At 36.1% G+C, this 26,371-nt stretch overlaps 1 protein-coding gene across 4 annotated transcripts in view; it reads right to left on the bottom strand.

Annotated features, from left to right (window-relative positions):
- Positions 1 to 26,371, bottom strand: part of REV3L (REV3 like, DNA directed polymerase zeta catalytic subunit) — a 171,358-nt gene that overhangs the window by 61,572 nt on the left and 83,415 nt on the right. For all 4 annotated transcript variants that reach the window (XM_026456416.1, XM_023219060.2, XM_026456417.1 and 1 more), the window contains 9 exons: positions 20,242 to 20,338; positions 17,473 to 17,567; positions 16,492 to 16,596; positions 15,383 to 15,467; positions 15,147 to 15,295; positions 8,747 to 8,866; positions 7,406 to 7,643; positions 5,118 to 5,260; positions 5 to 4,166 (listed from right to left, as the gene is read on the bottom strand). In XM_026456416.1, coding sequence (XP_026312201.1) covers positions 5 to 4,166; positions 5,118 to 5,260; positions 7,406 to 7,643; positions 8,747 to 8,866; positions 15,147 to 15,295; positions 15,383 to 15,467; positions 16,492 to 16,596; positions 17,473 to 17,567; positions 20,242 to 20,338 — 5,194 coding nt within the window. The remainder of the gene's footprint in view (positions 1 to 4; positions 4,167 to 5,117; positions 5,261 to 7,405; positions 7,644 to 8,746; positions 8,867 to 15,146; positions 15,296 to 15,382; positions 15,468 to 16,491; positions 16,597 to 17,472; positions 17,568 to 20,241; positions 20,339 to 26,371) is intronic.

Below are 26,371 nucleotides of genomic sequence, written 5' to 3'. Positions count from 1 at the left end.
TTACCTGGGCTTTTCTGGTACATCAGAAGGATTACTGCAAAATGGTTCCTGGTAAATAGTCTCTGAAAGGTCATGATCCAACAAAGTTGCCATAATTTCTTCCCTACTTGGTGGGGACATAAGTGGTTTCAGAATGTGAGCAGTTCGTGGGGTGAAACTGCCATTTTTAGATTGTGAAGGAGAACTAGCAGATCTTGGTGAACTATCAGGAGTTGGGGTCAACATATCATTGTTTCTTGAAACATACAGTTCTAAATCTTCACAGGCCATGTCCACAAGTTCACCATCAGGGGAGGAGAGTATTGCAGTAAAAGAGGTATTCGCTGAGTCAAGAGACTGTCCCATTTCTTTTCTGGTATGACCTTGAATCCAGTCTGAATTGTTTGGCTGTGGGAGGCTAAGAAACACTTCTTTGCTTACTGAACTCCTATTCAATCTAGATTTTTCATTTAGACAGTCTTCTGCCTGCTGAACACAGAAAGAATCCATTATTGAGTTAGACCGAGTTGTTAGAGGATGAAAGCTATTTTTCCACTGGTTGTGGCGATGATTCTCAATGCTATCTATGGATGATTTCTCAAAAATTTCAGGACTTAAAGTACCAGATCTAATCCATGAGGCTGAGTCCGTGGTATGATGCTTGTCTTCTTCACATTTCTGGTTGTCATGACTTAAAAACTCATTTTTTTCTATAGCTTGTCCTGGAAAAAGATCCTGAACAGCATCACTTAGGAACTTCTGAGGCAAATTCTGATCAGCTGGGACAAACTGACTTCCAGAGTAAAAGCTACAAAATCCAGTCTGCCCTATTGTGTTAATATCAAAATTATAATTATGTTCAGGAGATAAACTATCTTCAAGTGAATAACAACTTTCAAAACCTGGATCTGAAAAGAAGATGGGACTATCATCTGATACGGAGTTATCCAACTGGCTAGAGTTTTGTAAATTTAAAGAGTCTACTTTGAGAAGTTTGGGGATTTTTTCTTTCGGTTTTGTACTTCTGGGAGTTCGAGGTTTTCTTGGGGATGTTACCGCTCGTGTCCGTTTATTTGCTTTGTTATGTTCAAGAGAACCAGAAATATTTTTATTTGGTTGATGTTTATTAGATAATGGGTCTTGTATAATATTTGCATTTTGTGCTTTCTGCTGTCTTTTTTGTAACAATTCTTTTAGAACTGCCAGTCCAGACTGTCCTTCACCAAATGCTGAAGGTGTTGACACATTTCGATTTTTACACTGAGAAAGTGCTTTGGTTTGTGAAATTGCTTCTGATAATGACCTCTGTTTTACTCTTTCAGGTTTAAAATTTGACATATCTAAAATAAAGCCCCTTTGCTTTTGCTCCCATGCTATTTGTTTGATTGGACTTCTCAAGGAAGTTACAAAGCAATTATTAGGCATTTGGCTTTCATCTGAAGTTGCATTTCCCGGAGAACAAGTTTCACTGTGCTTTGACTGCTCCGCTATGCACACAATCTGCTGCTGACTATCTTTGCAATGCAAAAAATTAGGGGTATATGTTTGGTCCAGCTTTGATTCTAGGGAATTGCGATATTCGCTTAACTTTCCAATTGATGACAAATAGTTTTTTTGTATATTATTTGCATTATCTTCTATCTTTGAAGACATACCCGAAGATATCTGTGTATTCTGTGCTACCTGAGACAAATGGTTGGAAAGGTCAAATACATTTTTCTGAATTAAGGTTGATTCCTTTAGAGTAAACATAGCACTTTGATTATGAGGTCTTTGAACATTAATTTTTGAGATTCCAGGTCCTATAGAATTACAAACAACTGATGGATGCAAATCATCTCGTGAACTGGGGAATGTCTGCACATCTACAGACTTCTTGCTTTCTAAGAAAGAAGAAAAGCAGCCAGATAACTTCTGTTGTGCATTAATTCCAGTGGGTAGGGGAGCAGAAAGGGGATGATCTACAGCAGAGCCCATTAGTGGCATATCTTTCTGTTTAAAAAGTAGTTGAGCGCCTCCAGAACTACTTGCAAATTCAGACACATTCTGGTGTTTCAGTACAAACTTAACTTCAGCACCAAGCTGAGATTTGATTTTTTCATCCTTAAGTGTTACATGCTTTCTCGACGTACCTTTCACATTTGTTTTTTGTTTTGCTCTCGGTTTCTTTTTTCCATCATCTACTAGTTTACTTGTCTGATTTCGTTTGTTCCTTTTCTTAGTAACTACAGAGGGATTAACAAGCTTTGCTTTTGATTTCTTAACCTGTGCTCTTGCGCGACTATTTTTTCCTATACGAGAATTAACAGTCTTATTATATACATTAGGACCCTTAAAAAGCATTGCCTCTTTTTCTGCAGCAGCCATGATTTCTTCAGCTCTTGGATCTGTGGGAGACCAGCAGCGAGGTGGAGAAGAATTTATGGGACTTGTGCTTCTCTCAGAAAGAAAACCTAGTTTAGACATAACATCACTATAATTCAAGTCACAATCTTCGGTTTCAGCATTGTAAGATGGTGAGGGAGGAGAAAGAATAGCATGTGACCGTTTTTTCCTGAAAGACAAAGTTCTTTTAATATTTTCATTATTTGTCCTTTGTTGCTTACCAGTTTTTTTCTTAGCAGACTTATGTTTTGACTTTCTTCTGTGACTTTTCTTTGGTGTTAGTGGATAAATGGGATATTTGGTTGCAGGGGAGTCGGGAACTTTTGGCCAAAAGTCCTTCAAAGGTGCAAGCTTTTTATATAGTTCCATTTTTTCTTCTGTTAATATTACTTGTTTTTCTTTAGCATCTATTTTTCCTAGCTTCACAAGCATATTTTTTCTCCCTCTAAATCTATTAATAATAATATACTTTATGATGACAGGAGGCAGCTTTTTAGACATTTTTCTTCGTTTTCGAGATTTGAGAGTTCCATCTAAACTTTCACCAATTTCCATGGGATGAGGTAGACTAATTTTTGAGTTGTGTGTTACAAAACTCGACTCACTATCTTCAGTCTCATAATTTACCTTGCGTTTGGCTCTAAGTGTGTATTTATTTCCATATAGTCCAAAGGACTGCTCAGTTTCTAACGTTCCATCTCCAAAGTGACAGTCTATAAAACCATCTGTGGGTGTTTTATTTTCAAAAGCTCCACGAGAAGTTTTAGTTAAATCACTGGTGAATGCACTATCCTTCTCAGGATTACTATTACAAGGATTATTTTGTATACTATTATCTTTTGTGGATCCAGTCTCACTACTTTTGGTAAAAGTCTCCTGATGACCTGCAAGTTTCTTTTTATTCAATTTTAACCGGGATGGTTTATTGCCAGGTTGTAATTTATATGTGACAGGAGACAGTTTCTGTGGTCTTGTAAGACAGTTAGAAAGAACAACACTGGGAAAAAACATATAGTGTGCTGCTTGCTGGCTGAGGCTTGGCTTTTCTGTTTTATGTTCTTGAAATTCTTCATACCTAATTTTAAGTTTATTTAGTCCACTTTCATCAGCAGTGCTGTTAAGAGAATGTACCATAGTTCTATTCTCCCCTGAGCATGACAGCAATTCACAATTTTCAGTAAATGATGAAGGGAATAAACTACTCAGAGTTGTGCTGTTTCCTTTTTCATTTCCTTCAGAGGACACTTTATTTTTTGAATGATTCAAGTCAGAAAAGTTGAAAGAATTTTTGCCCAATGTATTCTCATTAGGGTGACGGTGCATATGTATAAAAGGGGAATCCTTTTCGATTTTTCTAATGTTTGTATATTTTCTACTTGGTACTTGTCTTGTAACAGTTGGAATATCTTCTTCATAATCAAAAATACTACTTTCACAGGAAGACACTGGGAGGATCTCTTTCTTACTATTCTCTTTATGAGAATTTTCTGAATGAACAGTACTGCTTAAAGATCCAGGGTATTTCATAGAGTAAGTGCTTTCGTTTGTAAAAGAAGTGACTGAATTATCTAGACCTTTTTCCATATTTTTATTTGTCTGTGAAAGGTCTTCAATTAAATCTTCCTTGTTCAAAACATGGGAAGAAAGGGCACTTGTGTGTTTACACTGAAAGGTAATCTTAGCAGAAGATGAGGGTTCTAACGTAGCAGCATCTTTGTGAAAGATGGAGGGTTTAACTGATAGCTTGCTTGTTGCAATTACAGAAGAGTGGGTTCTAGAATTTTCGTTGTTCAATGGATTGTCTGAAATGAGGAGGGAAAAACAGTTTATTTCATTTTACTCTTAATTTTTAAGACATTTTCCCACGCCAAGATATTAATGCTATCACTATGAAAAAAATTACATAAAATTAAGTTTGCATGTTTAAAATGGCTATCTTAACAAAAAGGTAATGTTTATCATTAATGACTCAATCTAAATATATTTACAATTATGAGTCATCATTTTAAATACGTATTCAATTGATCAGAAATAGATTATATTACTATTTAGTGCCTTTGGGGAATAAGGGAAAAATACTGTCACTTTAAAAATGTTCATAAAGTAATATGCTTAACAGTATCACTTCAAATAAACTGAGCATATTTTTTAGTTTATTATTCTACTTATACAACAAACATTAAAGTTTTCAAAGCTTGAAATCAGTGATCATCAAATGTTATAACCTTTTAGAAATGAGAAACAAACCATGTATCTACATTCTTTCAAAAGAAAAAAATCCTGAAGGACAAAACATCACTATAGCCTCACTTAGCCAACTATATAGAAAGTATGATTACAGTTTCAAAATCAATAGAAAGTATGATTAAAGTTTCAAAATCATATTTATTTATTTATTTTTTTTTTTTGGAGGCAGGGTCTTGCTCTGTTGCCTAGGCTGGAATGCTATGGAGCAATCACAGCTCACTGCAGCCTCAAACTCTTGGGCTCAAGTAAGCCTCCCACCTCAGCCTCCTGAGTAGCTGGGACTACAGGCATGCACCATTATGCTGGCCTAATTTTTTTTTTAGTTTTTTAGAGACAGAGTCCCACTATGGTGCCTAGGCTGGTCTCGAACTCCTGAATTCAAGTGATTCACCTTGGACTCCCAGAATGCTGGGATTACAGGTGTGAGCCAGAGCACCTGACCTCAAAATCAAATATATTTTTAGATCCTAAATAATCAATTTCTCATGGTAGACTTGTTTACTTACCACTATTTTCATCTGCAGTTCCATCTAACTGAGGTATAGAAAGATTGGCTAGAAGCAAACTGTTATCACTCCATTCCATTTCTTCTTCTGAAGATGAGTCATCATCTTCAGTTGAACTTCTGTGGGTATCTCTGCACAGTGATCTGGAGAATATTAAAATTCACTAGTGACCATGATCATTAGAAAAGACCATCTCAGATGCAAATCATGTATCTAAGTTAACTCTATAATAATGTAAGTTAATGATAATAATGTATCTAAGTTACTCTATAGTAAAACAATAAAAAAACCTGAAAATTGTAACTTCTAGAAAAGCATATTTACTTTGCTTTATTAACATGTCTCACTATAGCAACTTACAAAGAATTATAATAATTACACTTTATAATCTCTTTCATGTGAGCTGAAATACACCACAATTCCTGCATTCCGAATTGCAAGAAATAAGAATAAAGAGATGAGTGAAGGGGCATTGAGGTCAGGGCTGAAGAGAAAATATTGAAGAAGAGAGAGGGAACAGGAAGTAGTAAAGGTGTTCAGTCAATCTGACAATTAACTATAAAGTAGGGTTACTGAGAAATTCAGAGGGACAGTGAAGTCCAGTTTCTTTAAGTTTCATCTCATATTGATATTAACTTGATGCTTTCCCTTTTAATTGAATGGGCAAACTTTTTCCTATCCATATCCAATTTTTTCTTTCACTAATCTCAACAATTTGAAATTATTATTATTTTATTATATTATACTGGAACTCTTTTTCCATTAAGCCTTTGTAAATCACAATTTATCATAAAAATCACTCCCTTAAGAGCTGAAAGAGGTATCAGAGGTCTAGTCCAACTTTCTACCTAATGCAAAAACCTGATTTTTTAATGAACCTGAGGCAATCTCTGTTCTTACATAATCTATATAAGGGGCTTGCTGTCTCACAGGGCAATCTTTCCATTGTTAATAGCTTTAATTGTTAATAGTTGTCTTCTTGTAATACACAAACTCTTTCAACTTCCATACACGGTTCCTATTTTGTTCTCTGTAGCTATACACAGCAGGTTGATGCCATTTTCCACATGATAATCTTTAAAATACAAAAAGGCATTTCTCATTCATCTTGTAATTCTAATTAGATCAAACAGTCTGCATTCAAAAGTTCTTCAAAAGTGACAATGCTTACAGATCCTTCTAGTTTTCTTCCTCTTCCCTTTCCTTTTTCAGTATTCTTAAAATATGGTAATCAGCACAGAATATAATATCCAATATAAAGAGTAGAAAAAAAAAAAAAAAAGAGTAGAATTAACTAAATCATTTTCTAGACACTATGCTTCTACTATTCAGTCTCTCTCTAATAATGTGTACAAAATGTTTAGGTTTGTTTTCCCAAGGTTAAAGTGGGCATGGTTTTCACCAAATTGGTTCAGCCAATCAACATATAAGCATAAATTTAATCATAGGATCGACAATGCCTATTATTAGAGCAGTGACAATGTTAGAGGAAAGAATTTAACATCACATCTGGAGATTTCTATATCTGATTTATTAAACAGAAAAATCAAAACTTGTGTCATATACATGTAAACCCTGAATTTATGGATTAACTTCTTTCACCTTTCAGTGATGGCTTTGGGGTTGAAAATTTCAAACACAGACTTAAAAAGTTCTAATCTAGCCTACAGAAGTTTAAAGGAGAGGCATACTCAGTCTTTCAGGCTCACAGGCCTAGATTTTTCCATACACAGGGCATATAACTAAAGGGCAGACTCAAACCAATCAAGTTCACAGAGACTGATTTAGAAAACCACAACACCAACTTATTCCCTGATTTTGAGAAACAAACCACAACACCAGTGTTTGCTTCTCAGTCTTTTATTTATTTGTTTTTAACCTTAGTTCCCTTAGTCTAATCAGACCCCAAAGTCATACCCTGTCTTCAGTGCACTGTTGCTCTGATACTCAACAACAGTTCAGCTATCACAGAGCATTCTTTTTGTCTAGTTCTAAGATAAGAAGGCACTCCAATTTTGCCCCATTTATCACTCACATATGTTAATACTGTGTATATAAATGGATAACTTCTAAAAGTTAGGTTAATCTTTTAAAATGTAGCAGAACTTTATTTTGCTTGGAATATGGAGTATATGCCACATGAAAAACAAATCATTAAAAGGGAATTTTAAAACACCAATTTAGTTCATAAGGTATTTTATACACTGAACAACAGTAACAAGTAATTTCTGATGGAAGGACAATAATGATAAAAGTTAATAAAACAACTGAAATAACTAAAAAATTACCTCTTTTTGGCACAATGTTCTTCAATATTGCTGTCCCATCTCTGGGACATCACCAAACTAAGCTCCATTTCCTCTTTTTCAATCTGTGGTTCATTTTCTTCATCATCACTATTTTGGGGATATTTATTATTTCCAAAGGAGCGACACGGTGACGGCATCCTATTTCTTTCCCCCCGATATCCATCACTTTCCAAACCAGCAAGAAGATGTACCAGAGCCTCATCAGGACTACTGTCCACTATAAAACAAGTACAATAATCACCAACAAATAACTTAAGTTTTCTTTTTTTTTTGACACGGAGTCTCACTCTGTCGCCCAGGCTGGAGTTGGAGTGCAGTGGCGGATCTCGGCTCACTGCAAGCTCCGCCTCCTGGGTTCATGCCATTCTCCTGCCTCAGCCTCCCAAGTAGCTGGGACTACAGGCACCTGCCATCAAGGCCAGCTAATTTTTTGCACTTTTAGTAGAGACGGGGTTTCATCGTGTTAGCCAGGACGGTCTCGATCTCCTGACCTCGTGATCCGCCTGCCTCGGCCTCCCAAAGTGCTGGGATTACAGGCGTGAGCCACCGCGCCCGGCCTGTTTTCTTAATAATCCAACAATTCAGATCACTTAGAATAAAATAACATCATAGATACTGGCACAGGCTGAAAGAATACAGCTGGTACAAAGGCTCAGGTGTTGAGGTAGCTCTCCTATCAAAGTTGATCCTTGGACCACCTGCATTAGAGTAATTTAGGGACATCATTAAAATAACATTGTTGTGTGCTCCAGTCAGGGCTCCCTGGGACTGCACAGGGTCTTGGCCATGGGGACAGCTCAGCACTGTCAGCCCCTAGTTGGAAGGCTTTGCCAGGGAAGGCTGGCAGTGGCTGCAAGAAGTCTGAGATACCGCTCAAGGGGAGGCTGCTGAAGGACTGGTTGAGTGCAGCCCTGGCCATCGAGATGAGGAGGCTGGGACCGCAGCCCTAGCCACCCATGTTTCCTCTAGTGAAATCTGTGATACTCACCAAGAAAGAACCACTTATTCTGTTTTAGTAATGTACTGAACTTTGCAAAATATTAATTCAAAATAAATGCATTCTCCTTCTAAACTAATACGGTTTTCCCTGAATCAAAGTACAGTTAAAAAAAAACTATTTTCTTTCACAAAGTTTTTTAAGCTGTATAGAAAAAAGGCAAAGCTACTTGATTTAATGCAAGGTTTCATTTTCATATTCAGTAGAGTGCTTATTGAACATGCAACATTTACCTCTTCAAGTCAATACAAAAAATACCTCTTCACAACACACATTTTCTCTGAATTACAATACTGAATATTTATGGTAGCACTGTTACTTACTGAAAACAGGTGACTCACTCAGTCTTTGGGTCAAAGGCTGAAAAGTCTGACTATTTTCCATGAGGTTCAAAATTGCTTCTTCATTAATAAGAGCTTCTTCTACTTTGTGTCTAGTGTGACCTTAATTTGACAAAGAATTAAAAAATTAAAGCAACGGCCTAAATCCAAAATTTATCATTTAGAATTTGTGTAAATTTGGAAGCATTACCATATAAACCTATTTTAAATTTCAAAATGTTAATGACGCATGCCAAATAAAAACATAATAAAAAGCCACAGAAATATTAAACCAGTCACATGGATTCATCAAATCAAACACTGAATCTATAAATCACCAAATATTTATAACCTCTTTAATCCTACTTAATGTGTGTAGTTATACTACTCTGATAAAAATCACTGCATATTTAAATATATAAAGTGAAAAGGAAAGATAAACTATCTTATTGAATACTAAAATTCTTTATACTTTATGGTTCAAAAACAACAAATTTAGAATAAATGTTTTTCAACTCTTCTAAGAAAAAAAATTGACAGTGCTCATTATTTGACACATGTGTACTGGACTCTCTTCTGAATGCATAAAAAATAAAGAGCTTAGAGTAATTCCTAATGGGGTATGTGCTGGTTTTTCATGCCTGTTTGTGAACTGTAGTTGCGGTTTCCCATTTCATTGTCGTAACTGGGCAGAAATAGTTTTTAAGTGCTATAAAAATACAAAGAAATGGTTAAGCAATTAAAAAATTCATTTTACATTATATATTTCTCAGAAAGCTTTCATTATATATCACATTCATTATATTTTCATGATATCAAAAAATAGTAGTCTACATGGCCATATAGAACCCTCCAGCAATTGCTGTCCCCTGTAGGAACACCAAACTGAACTATTCACACAAGCAAGCATCTTCATTAGAATAAAAAATCAGGAGAGCAATCACAGTACTTGGTTTTAACAACATATCAAGAAAAGAGACAGCAAAGAGGGTAGAAAAGACAGTTGTGAATTGTTGATAGCACCTCCCACCCCTCAGGCAGTGGTCTTGTGGCACACAGAGAGAAATCTGTGTGCCTGGGAGAGACAGAACACAGTGAATGTGGGGCTTTGCATTGGAACTCAGTGCTACCCTGTCACAGTGGAAAGCAACATGGAACAGAATTTAGCCAGCACCCATGAGGAGAGGATTTGACCAGCCCCAGCCAGAGGCAAACTGCCCAATACCAGCAGTCCAGAACCTGAGGTGCAGCCAGCCTTACTACTATGGGCTAAAGCACTTTGGGATCCTAAATAAAGTTGAAAGGCAGTCTTATCCACAAGGACTGCAATTCTTGGGCAAGTCCCAGTGCTGTGCTGAGCTCGGAGCCAGTAGACTTGGGGTACACACACCTAGTGAGAGAGTAGCTGGGGCAGCCAAGGAATTACTTGTGACCCCCCTTCCCCACCCCGCACAGTCCCAGGCAGCACAACTCACAGCTCCAGAAGACTCTTTCCTACCACGAGAGGACACGAGAGGGAAGAGCGAAGAGGACTTTATCTTGCAACTTGGATACCAGCTCAGCCACAGTAAAGGAGGTAGAGTCGTGACACAAATATTCCAGGCCCTAACTCCTGGATGACAACTCTAATCACGCCCTGGACCAAAAGGGAACCTGCTGCCTTGAAAGGAAGGACTCAGACCTGGCAGGGTTCATCACTTGCTCACTAAAGAGCCCTTTGGCCTTGAGAAAACACAAGTGACACTCAGGCAGTACTTGCTGCAGGCCTTGGGTGAGATCCAGGGGCATGCTGACTTCAGGTGTGCATTCACAGCACTGGGAACAACTGAAAGCCCGTTCTCTAAGATCTGGAACAAGACAAGGATGCCTAGTTTCACCACTGTTATTCGACACAGTACTGGAAGTCCTAGTTAGAGTAATCAGACAAAAGAAAGGAATAAATAAACTGCATCCAAATTGGAAAGGAAGAAGTCAAATTATCATTATATGATCTTATATCTGGAAAAACCTACAGACTCTACTAAAAAACAAATTCAGCGAAGTTGCAAGATAGAAAATCAACATATGAAAATCAGTAGCATTTCTATATGCCAACAGTGAACAATCTGAACAAGAAATCAAGAATGTAATCCCATTTACAATAGCTACAAATAAGATACCTAGGAATAAACTTAACCAAAGAAGTGAAACATCCCTACAATGAAAACTATAAAATATTGATGCAAGAAATTGAAGAGGATACCAAAAAATGAAAAAGATATTCCAAGTTCATGGACTGGAATAATCAATACTGATAAAATGTCCATACCTACCCAGAGCAATCTATAGATTCAATGCAATCCCTATCAAAATACCAATGTTATTCTTCACAGAAATAGAAAAAAATAATCCTAAAATTTATATGGAACCACAAAGACCCCAAATAACCAAAGCCACTCTGAGTAAAAAGAACAAAACTGGAGGTCATATTACCTGACTTCAAATTATACTACAGAGCAATAGTAATCAAAACAGCACGATACTGGCATAAAAACAGGCACACAAGCCAATAGAACAGAGAACCCTGAAATAAATCCATAACTACAGTGAACTCTTTTTTGATGAAGGTGCCAAGAACATACCTTGGGGGAAAGAACAATTTTTTCAAGTAAATGGTGCTGAGAAAACGCTGGATATCCACATGCAGAAGAATAAAACTAGACCCTGATCTCTCACCATATACAGAAATCAAATCAAAATGAATTAAAGACTTAAATCTAAGACTCAAACTATGAAACTACTAAAAGAAAACATTGGGGAAACTCTCTAGAATATTCGCCTGAGCAAAGATTTTTTTGGGAAATATTCCCAAAGCACAGGCAATCAAAGCAAAAGTAGACAAATGGGATCATATCAAGTTATTATACAAAGCTTCTACACAGCAAAGGAAACAATCAACAAAGTGAAGAGACAACCCACAGAGTGGGAGAAAATATCGGCAAACTATCCATCTGACAAGGAATTAATAACCAAAATATATATATATAACTCAATAGTAAAAAATCTAATAATCCAATTAAAAAATGGGCAAAAGATCTGAACAGACATTTCTCAAAAGAAGACATACGAATGGCAAACAGGTGAAAAGGTGCTCAACATCACTGATCATCAGAGAAATGCAAATCAAAATTACAATGAGAAATCATCTCACCCCAGTAAAAATGGCTTTTATCCAAAAGACAGGTAATAATGAATGCTGGCAATGATGTGGAGGAAAGGGAACTCTCGTACACTGCTGGTAGAAATGTAAATTAGTACAGCCACTATGGAGAACAGTATGGAGGTTCCTTAATAAACTAAAGATAGAACTACCATATAATCCAGCAATCTCTCTACTCAGTATTTATCCAAAGGAAATGAAATTGGTATGTCAAGTTGAAGAGATATCTGCACTCCTATGTTTATCACAGTCCTATTCACAACAGCCAAGATTTGGAAGCAATCTAAGTGTCCATCAACAGATGAATGGATAAAGAAAATGTGGTACATTTACACAATGGAGTACTACTCAGCCATAAAAAGAATGAGATCATGCCATCTGCAACAACATGGATGGAAGTGGAGGACATTATGTTACGTGAAATATGCCAGGCACAGAAAGACAAACTGCATGTTCTCACTCACTCATGGGGGCTAATTAATAATTAAAACAATGGAACTCATGGAGATAGAGAGTAGAATGATGGTTACCAGAAGCTAGGAAGGGTAGTAGGGTGGGGCGGGGAAGTGGGGGTGGTTAATGAGTACAAAAAAATCGAAGGAATAAGATCTATTATTTGATAGCACAACAGGGTCACTACAGTCAACAATAATCTATTGTACATTAAAAAATCACTAAAAGTATAACTGGAATGTTTGTAACACAAAGAAAGAAATGCTTGAGGTTATGGATACCCCATTTATCCTGATGGGATTACATTGTATGCCTGTATAAAGATCTCTCATGTACTCCATAAATATATACGCCTACTATGTACCCAAAAAAACTAACAAAAAATTAAAAGTAAAAAGTAAAATTTCAAATGCATTAAAGACCTAAATATGAAAAACCAAATTGTAAGCACATATAAGCCTTAAAATGAATACTTAAGAGAAAATTTTCATTACATCAGGGTGGGGAAGGTCTCATAAATCACATACCAAAACTGAACCATAAAGGAATATTGGTAAACTTGACATTAAAACTGAAGACATGTAGAACTCCAAGGATAACCTTTTATTTTTAAAAATGGGGGGAAAAGAAGTTAACATTTTTTTTGAAGATTTTTACAAGACAAGCCTAGATGGAGAGAAAATATCTCTACAATAAGTATAACTAACAAAGACTTAATATCTAGAAAATATGAAGAACTCCTACAAATAAGAAAAAGAAATGACTCAATAGACAATGAGCAAATAACATAATTCACAGAGAAACCCAAATGGCCTTTAAAGATGCTCAAATTTGTTAGCAATTAGGAAATGCAGATTAAAATGCAGACACACTATTTCAAAGAATCAGAGCGGCAAATCTTTTACATCTATTATTTTATACTTATTTGATGCTATCAAATGTTGAGGCTTCGCTTGCCTAGTAAAATTGCGTATGATACAATGTGACTTCTGAGTAAAACTTTTACTATTGTCTTGTTTACTAACCATGTATAAGCTAATTGCATTATAAAAAAACTGTTAGAACAGATGCTATCTAGGTAGAGTACAATGCATACACCCTAATATTCAGCAACTCACTCTTCTGCATGTGTTCGGTAGAGAAACTCCTGCACATAGCCATAAGGAGACAGATATAGCACTAAGTACAAAAGTAAAGACCATCTAATACTTGTTGAGAAATAGGTAACACTGTTGTTTAGTCTTAAAATGGAACAGTCATCAGCAGCTAAAATGAATGAACAAGGATAAATTTCAAAGCTATAATGTTGACATAAAAGATGCTCAACATTAGTAGTAATGAGGGTAATGAAAATTAAAACCACAGTAAGATTCTATTTCACACACTAGGATGACTATATTAAAAAAGACAGATAATAACAAGTGTTAGTGAGGATGGAGAGCCTGAGAAACTCTCCTATATTACTGGTGGGAAAGTAAAACATTGCTGTCACTTTAAAAACAGCTTGGGAGTTTATTTTAAAATTAAACACAAATATACCACATGCCCTAGCAATTCTTTTGCTTGGCAGAGGTAATCTTTTTAGTGAAGTTTATTCTTACACTGTTTCGTTTGTTACTATTTATATCATTTTACAACTCTTTTTATGATATTTATCCTAAAATTTATGCTTTACTGCTTATAGCAGCACTTTTTTTTTTGTTTTTTGTCTTTGAGATGGAATTTTGCTCTGTCGCCCAGGCTGGAGTGCAGTGGCATGATCTTGGCTCACTGCAACCTCCACCTCCCAGGTTCAAGCCATTCTCTTGCCTTGGCCTCCTTGAGTAGCTGGGATTACAGGTGTGCACCACCACGGCTGGCTAATTTTTGTATTTTTAGTAGAGACAGAGTTTCACCATGTTGGCCAGGCTGGTTGCCAACTCCTGACCTCAGGTGATCTGCCCGCCTCAGCCTCTCAAATTGCTGAGATTACAGGCATGAGCCACTGCACCCGGCCAGCGGCACTATTCTTACCAGTCAAAAGTGAAAACACCTCAAATGTTGATCAACTGATAAATGGATTAACAAAATGTGGTATCTCCATACATACTGACAGATACTACAACATGTATAAACCTTGAAAGTATTATGCTAAGTAAAAGAAGTCAGACACAAAATACTGTATATTGTATGGTTTCACTTACATAATACACAGTATCTACACAAGGCCCATGTATTATTAGTGGTTACTTGGGGTTTGAGGTAGAAACAGGCATAACTGCAAATGGACGCAAGGGATCCTGTGGACTGATGGAAACATTCTAAAATTGGATTGTGGACATGTTTGCACAACTTTGTAAATTTACTATAAATCACTGAATTATATACTTAAAATGACTGAATTTTATGCTATGTAAATTAAACCTCAAGTTGCTTAAAAATCTAATGCTGACTGAAAAAAGCAAGTTGCTTCATCTACGCCAAGTAGAACATCATTTATGTAAAATTAAAAACTTAAAACAATGGTATATATGGTGGGCAAACATTATAAGAAAATATAAAAATTATATATGGTAACAGTTTGCACTAACTTCAGGATACTGCTTACCTTTAGAGATGCAGAAAGGGTGACAGAATGGGAAACATTTTTGCTATATCCACAATATTTATTTCATAGGGAAAAAAATCCCTAGCAAACTCAATCAAATATTAACATCTCAGTGCTAGATATATGTTCTAGTAGTTTCTTTATACATGAAAAGCAAATCTTACCTTTGCTTGACTCTTTGTCTTTGTGAACCTCTACCATATTGGCTGGTGTACACTGAAGCATTTCAGGAGACAGAACCTCAGAGTGCAATGTTAACTCAGCAGAGAACTCCTGGGATCCATCACTGTAGTCCACAGATCTTGATAATGTTCTGCTTAATTAAAACATATCCTTTATAACAGACTAGATAACAAAGGAATAAAATTAGTTCTGAGATCTATAATAAATAACCACTTACACAGAGAAATCATTCTGTTTGAGAATTTCCTGAAGTCTCTTCTGAAATTTTTTTTCACTTTCTGTTGCTGGCACAAACCTGTGATCTTTGAATTTTAAAAGTGCATTAAAAAATGTAGATAGCAAATGAAAGAAATATTTTCCTTTCTCCTAAAGTAGCTTTAAAAATAGTAGCAATTTCTTATCTTTCTCTAAATATATATAATACAACCTAACTGTAGTCTTACTATAGAATCACACAAAAGAGAAATGGTTGTTACTAAAGTTACAAAATTAGGCATTTAAACTCAGTTCAAGATTAAGTTCTATAATTATAATCTAAATCTGAAACAGAAAAACTGTTCTCTACCTATAAATACATCGTATCCTAAAACTAAAAATATTCCCCTTATAAAATATATTTCTATTTTTAAAAGTATAAAAGGCATTCAAAGTTTATCAAAACATTTTAGTGCCTAAGATACAACAATTTTAATTGAACTTTGCTATAGGCTTACTGCTGTGTTTTGAAATAATGTATCTGTCTTTTGAATGATGTCTTTCATTCTTTTACCTTTATTTTTAAAATTCTGTTGTATCCATGGTATTATCTGAACCCCCACAAATTCTTTTTGAATGTGGCACCATTTAGTAATGAGTATTTCTTTAGAGCTGTACATAATGAACAAAGTGAGAGTTTACATGACATACTGAGAAAATAAACTGTGGGCAGCATTTCAATGGCTACATTTTCAAAGCTTAATGTATTAAACAGTGTTCCTAAGTTGAAATTCATGATCTTCTGTGAGTTTTCTATAGCTCATTCGGAAATACAGAGGGCTAGAACATACTAGAGAATGAAAACAAAAAAGTGAGGCAAGAGGACAAGGTACACTAAAAACAAAGAATAGTAAAAATGTCAACTTACAGAGAGAGAGATAATAAGTGACAATTTGGAGACAGCTGTAAAGATAAATACTGGCTGTACAGCAATGACAACAAGAAAAATACATACAAAACAAAAGGTCATTTGAAAAGTAAAATCTAATGTCAAAGGAACACCTCAATGACAAACTTTCCCATTAAAATATTTGGTTTACAAGAATAATCAAAGCACTATTAGGTTTATACCTTGTGACTCAGGTTGGCTAATTTGAGAAGTTTCATTTCTGTTTCTTCGTCGTTGCTTTTCATCTTCCCATATAGCCTGTAGACCAGGGTTCCCACCAATTTGAGCTGTAATCACAATAATACTTCAATATTACAGGGTCAAAGTAAAAAAATGCCTAAAAAAATCTAAACTTTTCTTTAATAAATACTGCCTTTAAAAAAACCAATCACATATTTTGTGTAATAAAGTGGACAAATTATCCCAACCTACCCTTATTATGTTACTCCTTTTTTAGCTTTCTTCCTAATGGTTCCCCAAAATCCAGCAAGTGAATACAGTTCAAACATCTGATGATAGTCAATAGACCTAAGAGTACCCGTGCTGATATATAATATGAAAATTAAGAAATTAAAAGGCAGAGTACATTAAATTGCTTTATATTAGCTAATTTTATTTAGTGTCACACTTATTTTAGTGTATCTATTCAAATATAGTCATTTGGACAAAAATATAAACAAAAAATTAATTACTATCTCAGCAGAAGTATAGAAGCAATCTTCATAACATTTTGTATCCTCCTTCTATAATATCTTAGTTCCTTTGTAAAGTTTTCTTTCCTACTTTTTCTATTCTACTTTGGTCATTAATTTTTTTTTTTTTTTTTTTTTTTGAGACAGAGTCTTGCTCTGTCACCAGGCTGGAGTGCAGTGGTGCAATCTTGGCTCACTGCAACCTCTGCCGCCCAGGCTCAAGCAATTCCCCTGCCACAGTCTCCCGAGTAGCTGGGACTACAGGCGTGCGCCACCACGCTCAGCTAATTTATTCTGTATTTTAGTAGAGACGGGGTTTCACCATGTTGGCCAGGATGGTCTCGATATGACCTCATGATCCACCCACCTTGGCCTCCCAAAGTGCTGGGATTACAGGTGTAAGCCACCACATCTGGCTGGTCATTCATTTAAAAAAATAAAAACATATATTAAGAATAATTGTTTATGAACCTTCAATGTCCAGACGATTTAAGATATCAGCTGCTACAGCATCCACTTCCAATTCACATGTACTCTGTGGTTCAACACCTTCCAATATTAAAGAACTGCAATTAAAGGATATAAAAAACATAATAATTACATGAGATCAAATTTTCTAAGATTTTTCTTACTTATACAATTATCTTATGTTTAGCTGGTACCCAGAAAACCTGATTAATACACAATTATTCATGACAAAATTGATACTTTGTGCATATATAATGAAAAATAGGATGAGAAAAATACAAAACACATACTGACAACCCTATTAAGATCCCAGTGAAGTATATTCTATATATTTTGGTTCATTATATTTTATATAAAAGGAATATAAAACGTTTTAGCATACGGTCATACCCGGTGCAGAACGGGATAGGATAATATAAAAACCACAGAGGAATGCATAAAAAACCATGCACATATGAAATTGGTTGCCTAGAGACATCTTTTTCAGTATTCAAAAAACAAGGGAGAACGTGCAATAAGAGATAAGGGAAGCTGAGCACACTGAGAAATGGGCAAATGATATTCACCATTCTTCCTGCCCTCAACTACTGCTGAGATGGGGAATACTTTAAAATTCTTTAAAACTACAGAATTGATAAACTACATGAATGATCAACAGTGGGATCATAGCTAGGAAAAGTAATGATACCACAAGGTCATTAATTTTTATAAGAACTACAAAGGATTGTTTCCCATTCAGGATCTTTGACTCAAATGCATTTGCTTTTCTTCAGTGCCCCAAAAGAGAAGATAAGGAAGATACCACATAATTGACCCTACTTAACAGAATGAAGAGATAGCATCTAGTGTGGCTCCTAGTTTACTCATTCCAAAATTTAGGACTTGTACAAAAACGAACATCAAGTGGAAAAGGGGAGATCCATAATTTTACTACAAAGTGGGTGATGACACATTTCATTAACTTTTTATTTGAAACACTTTGGTGTTTTTTTTTTTTTTTTTTTTTTGAGATGGAATCTCGCTCTGTTGCCCAGGCTGGAGTGCAGTGGTGTGATCTCAGCTCACCTCAACCTCCACCTCCCGGGTCAAGTGATTCTCCTGCCTCAGCCTCCCAAGTAACTGGGATTACAAGCATGTGCCATCAAGCACAGTTAAGTTTTGTATTTTTAGTAGAGAAGGGGTTTCACCATGTTGGCCAGGCTGTTCTTGAACTCCTGACCTCAAGTGATCTGCCCACCTTGGCCTCCCAAAGTGCTGGGATTACAGGTGTAAGCTATTGTGCCCTGGCCTTGAAACACTTTTTAACGTTTAAAGAAAAACATGTTAGCAAAACTTCATTTTCCATTGTCTATTTTAAAGGAAATTTTGATGGAATATTTTGTTAGTTTGTTAAACCATAGAATTTTTACAACTTAAATAATATACGTATATATGTACTCACAGGTATATATTTAGACACTCATACACACATATCTTTTCACCATTGATAGAGAAGGAGTGTATTAGTCAACCTATCATAATATATCCCTTTTTCTTTCAGAAAAAAATATTTCTTAATGTAGATTGTCAGCTGGGCTTGGTGGCTCATGAATGTGATCCCAACTTTGGCTTGGGAGGCCAGCCTGAGCAACACAGTGAGAACTCATCTCTACAAAAAAAATTTTTTAATTAGTCAGGCATGCTGTTGCACACCTGTAGACCCAGATACTTGGGAGACTGAGCAATACAGTAAGACCTCATCTCTACAAAAAATTTGTAAAAATTAGCCAGGCATGGTGTTGCACACCTGTAGTCCTAGATACTTGGGAGGCTAAGGTGGGAGGATCACTTGAGACCAGAAGGCAGTGGTTGCAGTGAGCTGAGATTGTGCCACTGAACTCTGGTCTGGCCAACAGAGCAAGACCTTGTCTCGACAACAACAAAATGTGAATTGTCCTCTTCATCTATACAACTTAACAGAAATTGAACAGATTTAAAAATGTTTATGATCAACAGTTTTCTTATATAAAAAAGTTTTGTAATTTGAAATAACCATGTCATAAATGTCAAGGATGAATATTGCAGAAGTAGCACATTTGAGAGAAAGGAGGGAAACAATAACATCAAAAAATATAATCTCACAGTAGAAATTTATAACTTGCCCTTATTTCAAAACTGCTTCAGACATTCAGAACAGGAGCTAATTAAACATTAGCACCAGTAGACAGAAAATGTATGAGTAAAAAATTTGCATAAGCAAATACATAGCTGCTTTGAAACAGAAAAATCCAAGCATTTGGAATATACTGTCTCCAAAAAAAGTCTAATCAATAATGAAACAAATAAATTACATATTATATTATTCAAAAACAACATGTCAAAATAATTTATTACATATTTAATATTTATAAATTTTAGGAGTTTTTATTAAAAATATTTAGATGTTTGTTTTAAACTACTATTTTATCACAAATGTAAATTTATTTTACAAGTTATAGGATATCAAATTAGAATGGACAATGAAGATGAATGCTGCAGAAAAGTATAACAATATCTACCTCGTATTCCTTTTGTTAAGTAGGTAATAACTAGGTACATTTTCATGGTCTGCGTTTTAAATCATTTATTCCTTGTAACACACTAATGTCAAGGTTTTTTTTTTTTTTTGATAAGTGTATAGATTAAAAAGATCCAACACAATAAAAGGTTAAAATTTAATCATGGTAACCACTGATTTCTGATCACAACTAGGATATATGTAAAATTTTCATTTCCTTTACAACATTAACTAACCTTGGTATTTCATCTTGTTCCCACCGAAATAAAGTACCAGCAAGAGAATTTCTTGATAAATGATTCTTGCAGGATCCACTTGCATACAATGTATTACCTAGGAATAGAAAAGTAAAAGGAATAATTCTACTTTTAATTTTCATACAATTACTTTTTAGAAGGTAAATGTCTTTTTTTGAGACGGAGTCTCGCTCTGTCGCCCAGGCTGGACTGCAGTGGTACAATCTTGGCTCACTGCAAGCTCCACCTCCCAGGTTCACGCCATTCTCCTGCCTCAGTCTCCTGAGTAGCTGGGACTATAGGCACCCGCCACCACGCCCGGCTAATTTATTTTGTATTTTTAGTAGAGACAGAGTTTCACCATGTCAGCCAGGATGGTCTCGATCTCCTGCCCTCGTGATCCACCCACCTCGGCCTCCCAAAGTGCTGGGATTACAGGCAGGAGCCACAGGGCCTGGCCAGTAAATGATCTTTAAAAAATTTTATTACTTGGCCGGGCGCGGTGGCTCAAGCCTGTAATCCCAGCACTTTGGGAGGCCGAGACGGGCGGATCACGAGGTCAGGAGATCGAGCCCATCCTGGCTAACACGGTGAAACCCCGTCTCTACTAAAAAATACAAAAAAACTAGCTGGGCGAGGTGGTGGGCGCCTGTAGTCCCAGCTACTCCGGAGGCTGAGGCAGGAGAATGGCGTGAACCCGGGAGGCGGAGCTTGCAGTGAGCTGAGATCCGGCCACTGCACTCCAGCCTGGGATACAGAGCGAGACTCCGTCTCAAAAAAAAAAAAAAAAAAAAATTATTACTCATAAATTACAGATCCCTTTTTATTGATACATAATATTTGTACATATTTATGGGGCACATGTAGTATTTTGATACATGTATACAACCTGTAATGACAAAATCAAGGTACTTAAGATGTCCATCAGCCCGAACATTACTCATCATTTGTGTCGAGAACATTTCAAATCTTCTCTTCTAGTTATTTTGAAATATATATTGTTGTTAACTACAGTCACTCCTGTATGCTATCAAACACTAGAACTTATTTCGTCTAATTGTATGTCTATATCCATTAACCAGTCTGTCTTCAAATCTTCCTGGAACCCTTCTCATACACCCTTCCCAGCCTCTAGTAACTACCATTCTACTTTTTATTTATTTTTTTGAGATGGCATCTTGCTATGTTGCCCAGACTGGAATCAATCTCCCAGACTCAAACAATCCTCCTGCCTCAGCCTTCCATGTAGCTGGGACTAGAGGGGTGCATCATGACTCCTGGCTAAAGGTGAACTTTTTTTTAGTTCTCACATCAGTAAGAACATGTGATATTTGTCTTTCTGGGCCTGGCTTATTTAACATAATGATCTTAATTCTATCCATGTGGCTGCAAATGACAGAATTTCATTTTCATAAAAAATAAGGCAGAACAGAATTCCATTGTGTATATATATATCACATTTTCTTTATCCATTCATCCACTGATGTATACTTAAGTCATGATTCCGTATCTTGGCTATTATAAATAGTGCTGCAATAAACATGGTGGTGTAGGTATCTATCTTTGATATATTGATTTCCTTTCCTTTGGATAAATACCCAGCAGTGGGACTGCTGTATCATATGGTAGTTCTAGTTTTAGGTTTTTGAGAAACCTCCGTACTGTTTTGCATAATGGCTGTACTAATTTACATTCCCACCAACAGTGTATCAGAGTTTCCTTTTCCTTGCATCCTCACCAGCATTTGTTACTGTCTTTTCCATAACAGCCATTCTAACTGGGGTAACATGATTGCTTGTGGTGGTTTTGATTTGCATCTCCCTGATGATTAGTGATGTTGAGCATTTAAAAAATATATCTGCTGGCCATTTGTATGGCTTCTTTCGAGAAATGTCTATTCAGATATGAAACTTTTTTTCTTGTTGAGTTCCTTATATATTTTGGATATTAGTCTCATTTCATGAATAGTTTGCAAATATTTTCTCTCATTCTGTAGGCTGTCTCTTTACTCTGTTGTTTCCTTTGCTGTGCAGAAGCTTTTTAGTTTACACAGTCCCTTTTGTCTATTTGCTTTGGTTGCCTGTGCTTTTGAGGTCTTGGCCATAAAATTTTTTTTCCCAGACCAATGTCCCAGAGTATCTGTCCTACAATTTTTTTTTTTTTTTTTTTTTTTTTTTTGAGACAGGGTCTCACTGTCATCCAGGCTGAAGTGCAGTGGTATGATTATGGCTCACTGCAGTCTTGAGCTTCCAGGTTCAAATGATCCTCCCATCTCAGCCTCCCAAGCTACTAGGACAACAGGAATGCACCACCATGATTTGCTAATTTGTAGAGATGGGGTTTCACTATCTTGCCCAGGCTGGACTCAAATTTCTGGGCTCAAGTGATCCTCCCATCTCAGCCTCCCAAAATGTTGAGATTAGAAGAGCAAGCCATCATGCTCAGCCTGTGTGTCTGTTTTTATACCAATACCATGCTGATTTGGTTACTAAAGCTTTGTAGTATTATTTTGCTCAGCCTATGTGTCTGTTTTTATACCAACACCATGTTGATTTGGTTACTAAAGCTTTGTAGTATTATTTTGCTCAGCCTGTGTGTCTGTCTGTTTTTATACCAACACCATACTGATTTGGTTACTAAAGTTTTCTAGTATTATTTTGACTTCAGGTAGTGTGATGTCTCCAGTTGTTCTTTTTGCTCAGGATTGCTTTGGTTATTTAGGCTCTTTTGTGGTTCCACATGAAGTTTAGAATTTTTTTTCTATTTCCATGAAGAATGTCATAGGTATTTTCTTATGAATTGCAATGAATCTTTAGATTGTATTGGAAAATATGGCCATTTTAACAATATTAATTTATTTTTCTGATCCATGAACATGGGATGTCTCCATTTGTCTATTTCCACTGTCTACTTTCGTAATTTTATCAGTAATTTCTAGTTTTCCTCCTATAGAACCTTTACTTCTTTGGTTAAATTTATTAGTATTCTTTTTGGCAGCCATAATAAATGGGACTGTGTTCTTGTTTTCTTTTTCAGCTAGTTGTTATTGGTGCACAGAAATGCTATTGATTTTCTGTGTGGTTTTTAAAAAATCTGCAACTTTACTAAATTTGTTTATCAGTTCTAACAGTTTTTTTTGCTGGAGTCTTCAGGTTTTTCCACATATATATCATGTCATCTGCGAAAAAGGGACAAATTGACCTCTTTTTTCCAAGTTTGGTGCCTTTTCTTTCTTTACCTTGCCTGATTGTTATGGCTAGAACTTTCTGTACTATGTTGAGCAGGAGTGGTAAAAATGGGCATCCTTGTCTTTTGAGGTATGGTCCTTCTGTGATTAATTTGTCAAGAGTTTTTATCATGAAGGGACATTGAATTTTATCAAATAACTTTTCTGTGTTAGCTGAGATGATCATATGGTTTTTGTCTTTCATTCTGATGATGTGATATATCACATTTATTGATTTGCATATAATGAACAATCCTGGCACTCCTGAAATAAGTTTTTTTTTGAGACAGGGTCTCACTCTGCCACCCAGGCTCAAGTACAGTGGCATGATCTCGGCTTACTGTAACCTCCGCCTGCCGGGCTCAAGCCATCCTCCTACCTAAGCCTCCCAAGCAGGTGGGACTATAGGTGCATGCCACCACACCCAGCTAATGTCCTCTCTCTGTTCCAGGATCCAATCTAGGACACCACACTGCATTCAGTTGCCATGTCTTCCCAGGCTCCTCTGGTCTATTTATCTGTCTTTCCTTGCTTTTCATGACCTTCGCAGTCATGAGTACTGATGAGATAACCTATAGGACAACTCCCAACTTGGGTTTGTCTGATGTTTTTCTCATGAGTAGACGGGGTTATGAGTTTTTGGCAATAATATCACAGAGGCGAAGTACTTTTGTTATCACATCAAATGAGGGGGCACATGACACTCACATGACGTAATAACTGGTGACATTAAACTTCATCACTTGGTTAAGGTATATCACTTGGTTATAGAGTTTGAAGAATGAATAGTCATGTATCCACCAACCCAGAACTGTACAGAGAAATTCCTTCACTCTTAAAAAGTTCCCCTGTACATCCCCTTTGCAGTCAATACTTCCCTCTCTCCTAAACCCTAACAACCAATAGTCCATTTTCTACTTCTATAGTTTTGTCTTTTCCAGAATGTCATGTGAATCAAGTCACACAGTTTGGATCCTTTTAGGTCTGGCTTCTTTCACTTAGTAAAATGCTTTAAAGATTCATCCATGTTATGTGAATCAATTGTTTGTTCCTTTTTATCACTAAATGTTATCAAAGTTTATCCATTTCCCTGTTGAGTGGACATCTCGGTTGCTTTATATTTTTGGCAATTATGAATAAAGTTGCTATAAACATTTGCATACAGGTTTGGGTGGACCTAAATCACTTAGGTAAACATACCTAGGAGTGCCATCACTGGGTTGTACTCTAAGTCTATGTTTAGTGTTCTGAGAAACTATCTGTCTTCCAAAGCGACTGTACTATTTTGCATTCCCACCAGCAAAGAATGTCAGTGCTGCTGTTTCACCTCTGGTCAATATTTGTTATTGTGAGTCTTGTGAACTGTAGTCATTCTAATAGGTATATAGTGGTAGTTCTTTGTAGTTTTAATCTGCATTTCCCCAACGACATATAATGGTGAGTATCATCTTTCACGTGTTTGCCATCCTTATATCTTCTTTGGTGAAGTGTCTGTTTAGGTCTTTTCACCATTTTTAATTGGACTGTTTGCTTTCTTATTGTTGATTTTTAATAATTCTTACATATTTTATACACAAGTCCTCTGTCAGATAGGTAATTTGCAAACATTTTCTCCCAGTCCATGACTTGTCTTTTCATTTTTTAAACACTGTTTTTCACAAAGTAAAAGTTTTTAATTTTGACGAAATCTAACATTAATTTATCTTTTCATGGATCATGCTTTCGGTGTCATATCTGCAACTTCATTGCCAAACTCAAGATTGGACATATTTTCCCTTCATTTTCTGCTAGAAGTCTGATAGGTTCAAAATTTACATTTAAGTTCCTGAAGCATTTTAATTATTATTTAAGGTGTGAAGTATATGTGATGTATAAGGTGTGAAGACCATATAAAAATATGTTTTTATTTTTATTTTCTGGCATATGGACATCCAATTATACCAGCACTATTTGTTGAAAACGCTATGTTTTCTCCATTGAATTACCATTATGTCTTTGTCAAAGTTAAGATGACCATATGGGTCAATTATGGATTTCAAATATAAAATTAGTAACCAATTAGTAACCCTACGATGGCCTCTTAAATGTTCAAATGAAAGGAAGAGTCACAGGTCTCTCACTTTAAATAAAAAACTAGAAATGATTAAGCTTACCAAGGAAGGCACGTCAGAAGCCAAAATAAGCCAAAGGCTAGGTCTCTTGTGCCAGTTAGCCAAGAAGTGAATGCAAAGGAAAAGTTCTTGAAGGAAATGAATAGTGCTACTCCAATGGAACACACAAACATATGAAACAGCCTTACTGCAGATAGGTGAAACAGCAAGGGCTGATGCAGAAGCTACAGCAAGTTCTCCGGAATATCTAGCTAAGATAACTGATGAAGGTGGATACACTAAATAACAGATTTTCAATGTAGATGAAAACAACCTTATCTGTGAAGAAGATGCTGTTTAGAACTTTCATTGCTAGAGCTGTCAATGCCTGATTTCAAAGCTTCAAAGGACTCTCTTGGCAGGGTTAGTTAATGCTGCTGATAACTTGAAGTTGAAGCCAATGCTCATTTGCCATTCTGAAAATCCTAGGGCCCTTAAAAATTATGCTAAATCTACTCTGCCCGTGTTCTATAAGTGGATCAAAAAAGCATGGATGACAGTATAGCAGCTGTAGCACGGTTTACTGAATATTTTAAGCCCATTGTTGAGACCTACTGCTCAAAAAAAAAGATTCTTTTCGAACTATTTCTGCTCACTGACAATGTACCTGGTCACCCAATAGGTCTGATGGAGATGTACAAGAAGACTAATGTTGGTTCCCTGCCTGCTAACACAACATCCATTGTGCATCCCATGGGTCAAAGAGTAATTTTGACTTTCAAGTCTTATTATTTAAGAACTGCATTTCATAAGG

This window comes from Piliocolobus tephrosceles, chromosome 5 (assembly GCF_002776525.5).
Source record: "Piliocolobus tephrosceles isolate RC106 chromosome 5, ASM277652v3, whole genome shotgun sequence".
NCBI lineage: Eukaryota > Metazoa > Chordata > Mammalia > Primates > Cercopithecidae > Piliocolobus > Piliocolobus tephrosceles.
This window is presented reverse-complemented; position numbering and strand designations above follow the sequence as displayed.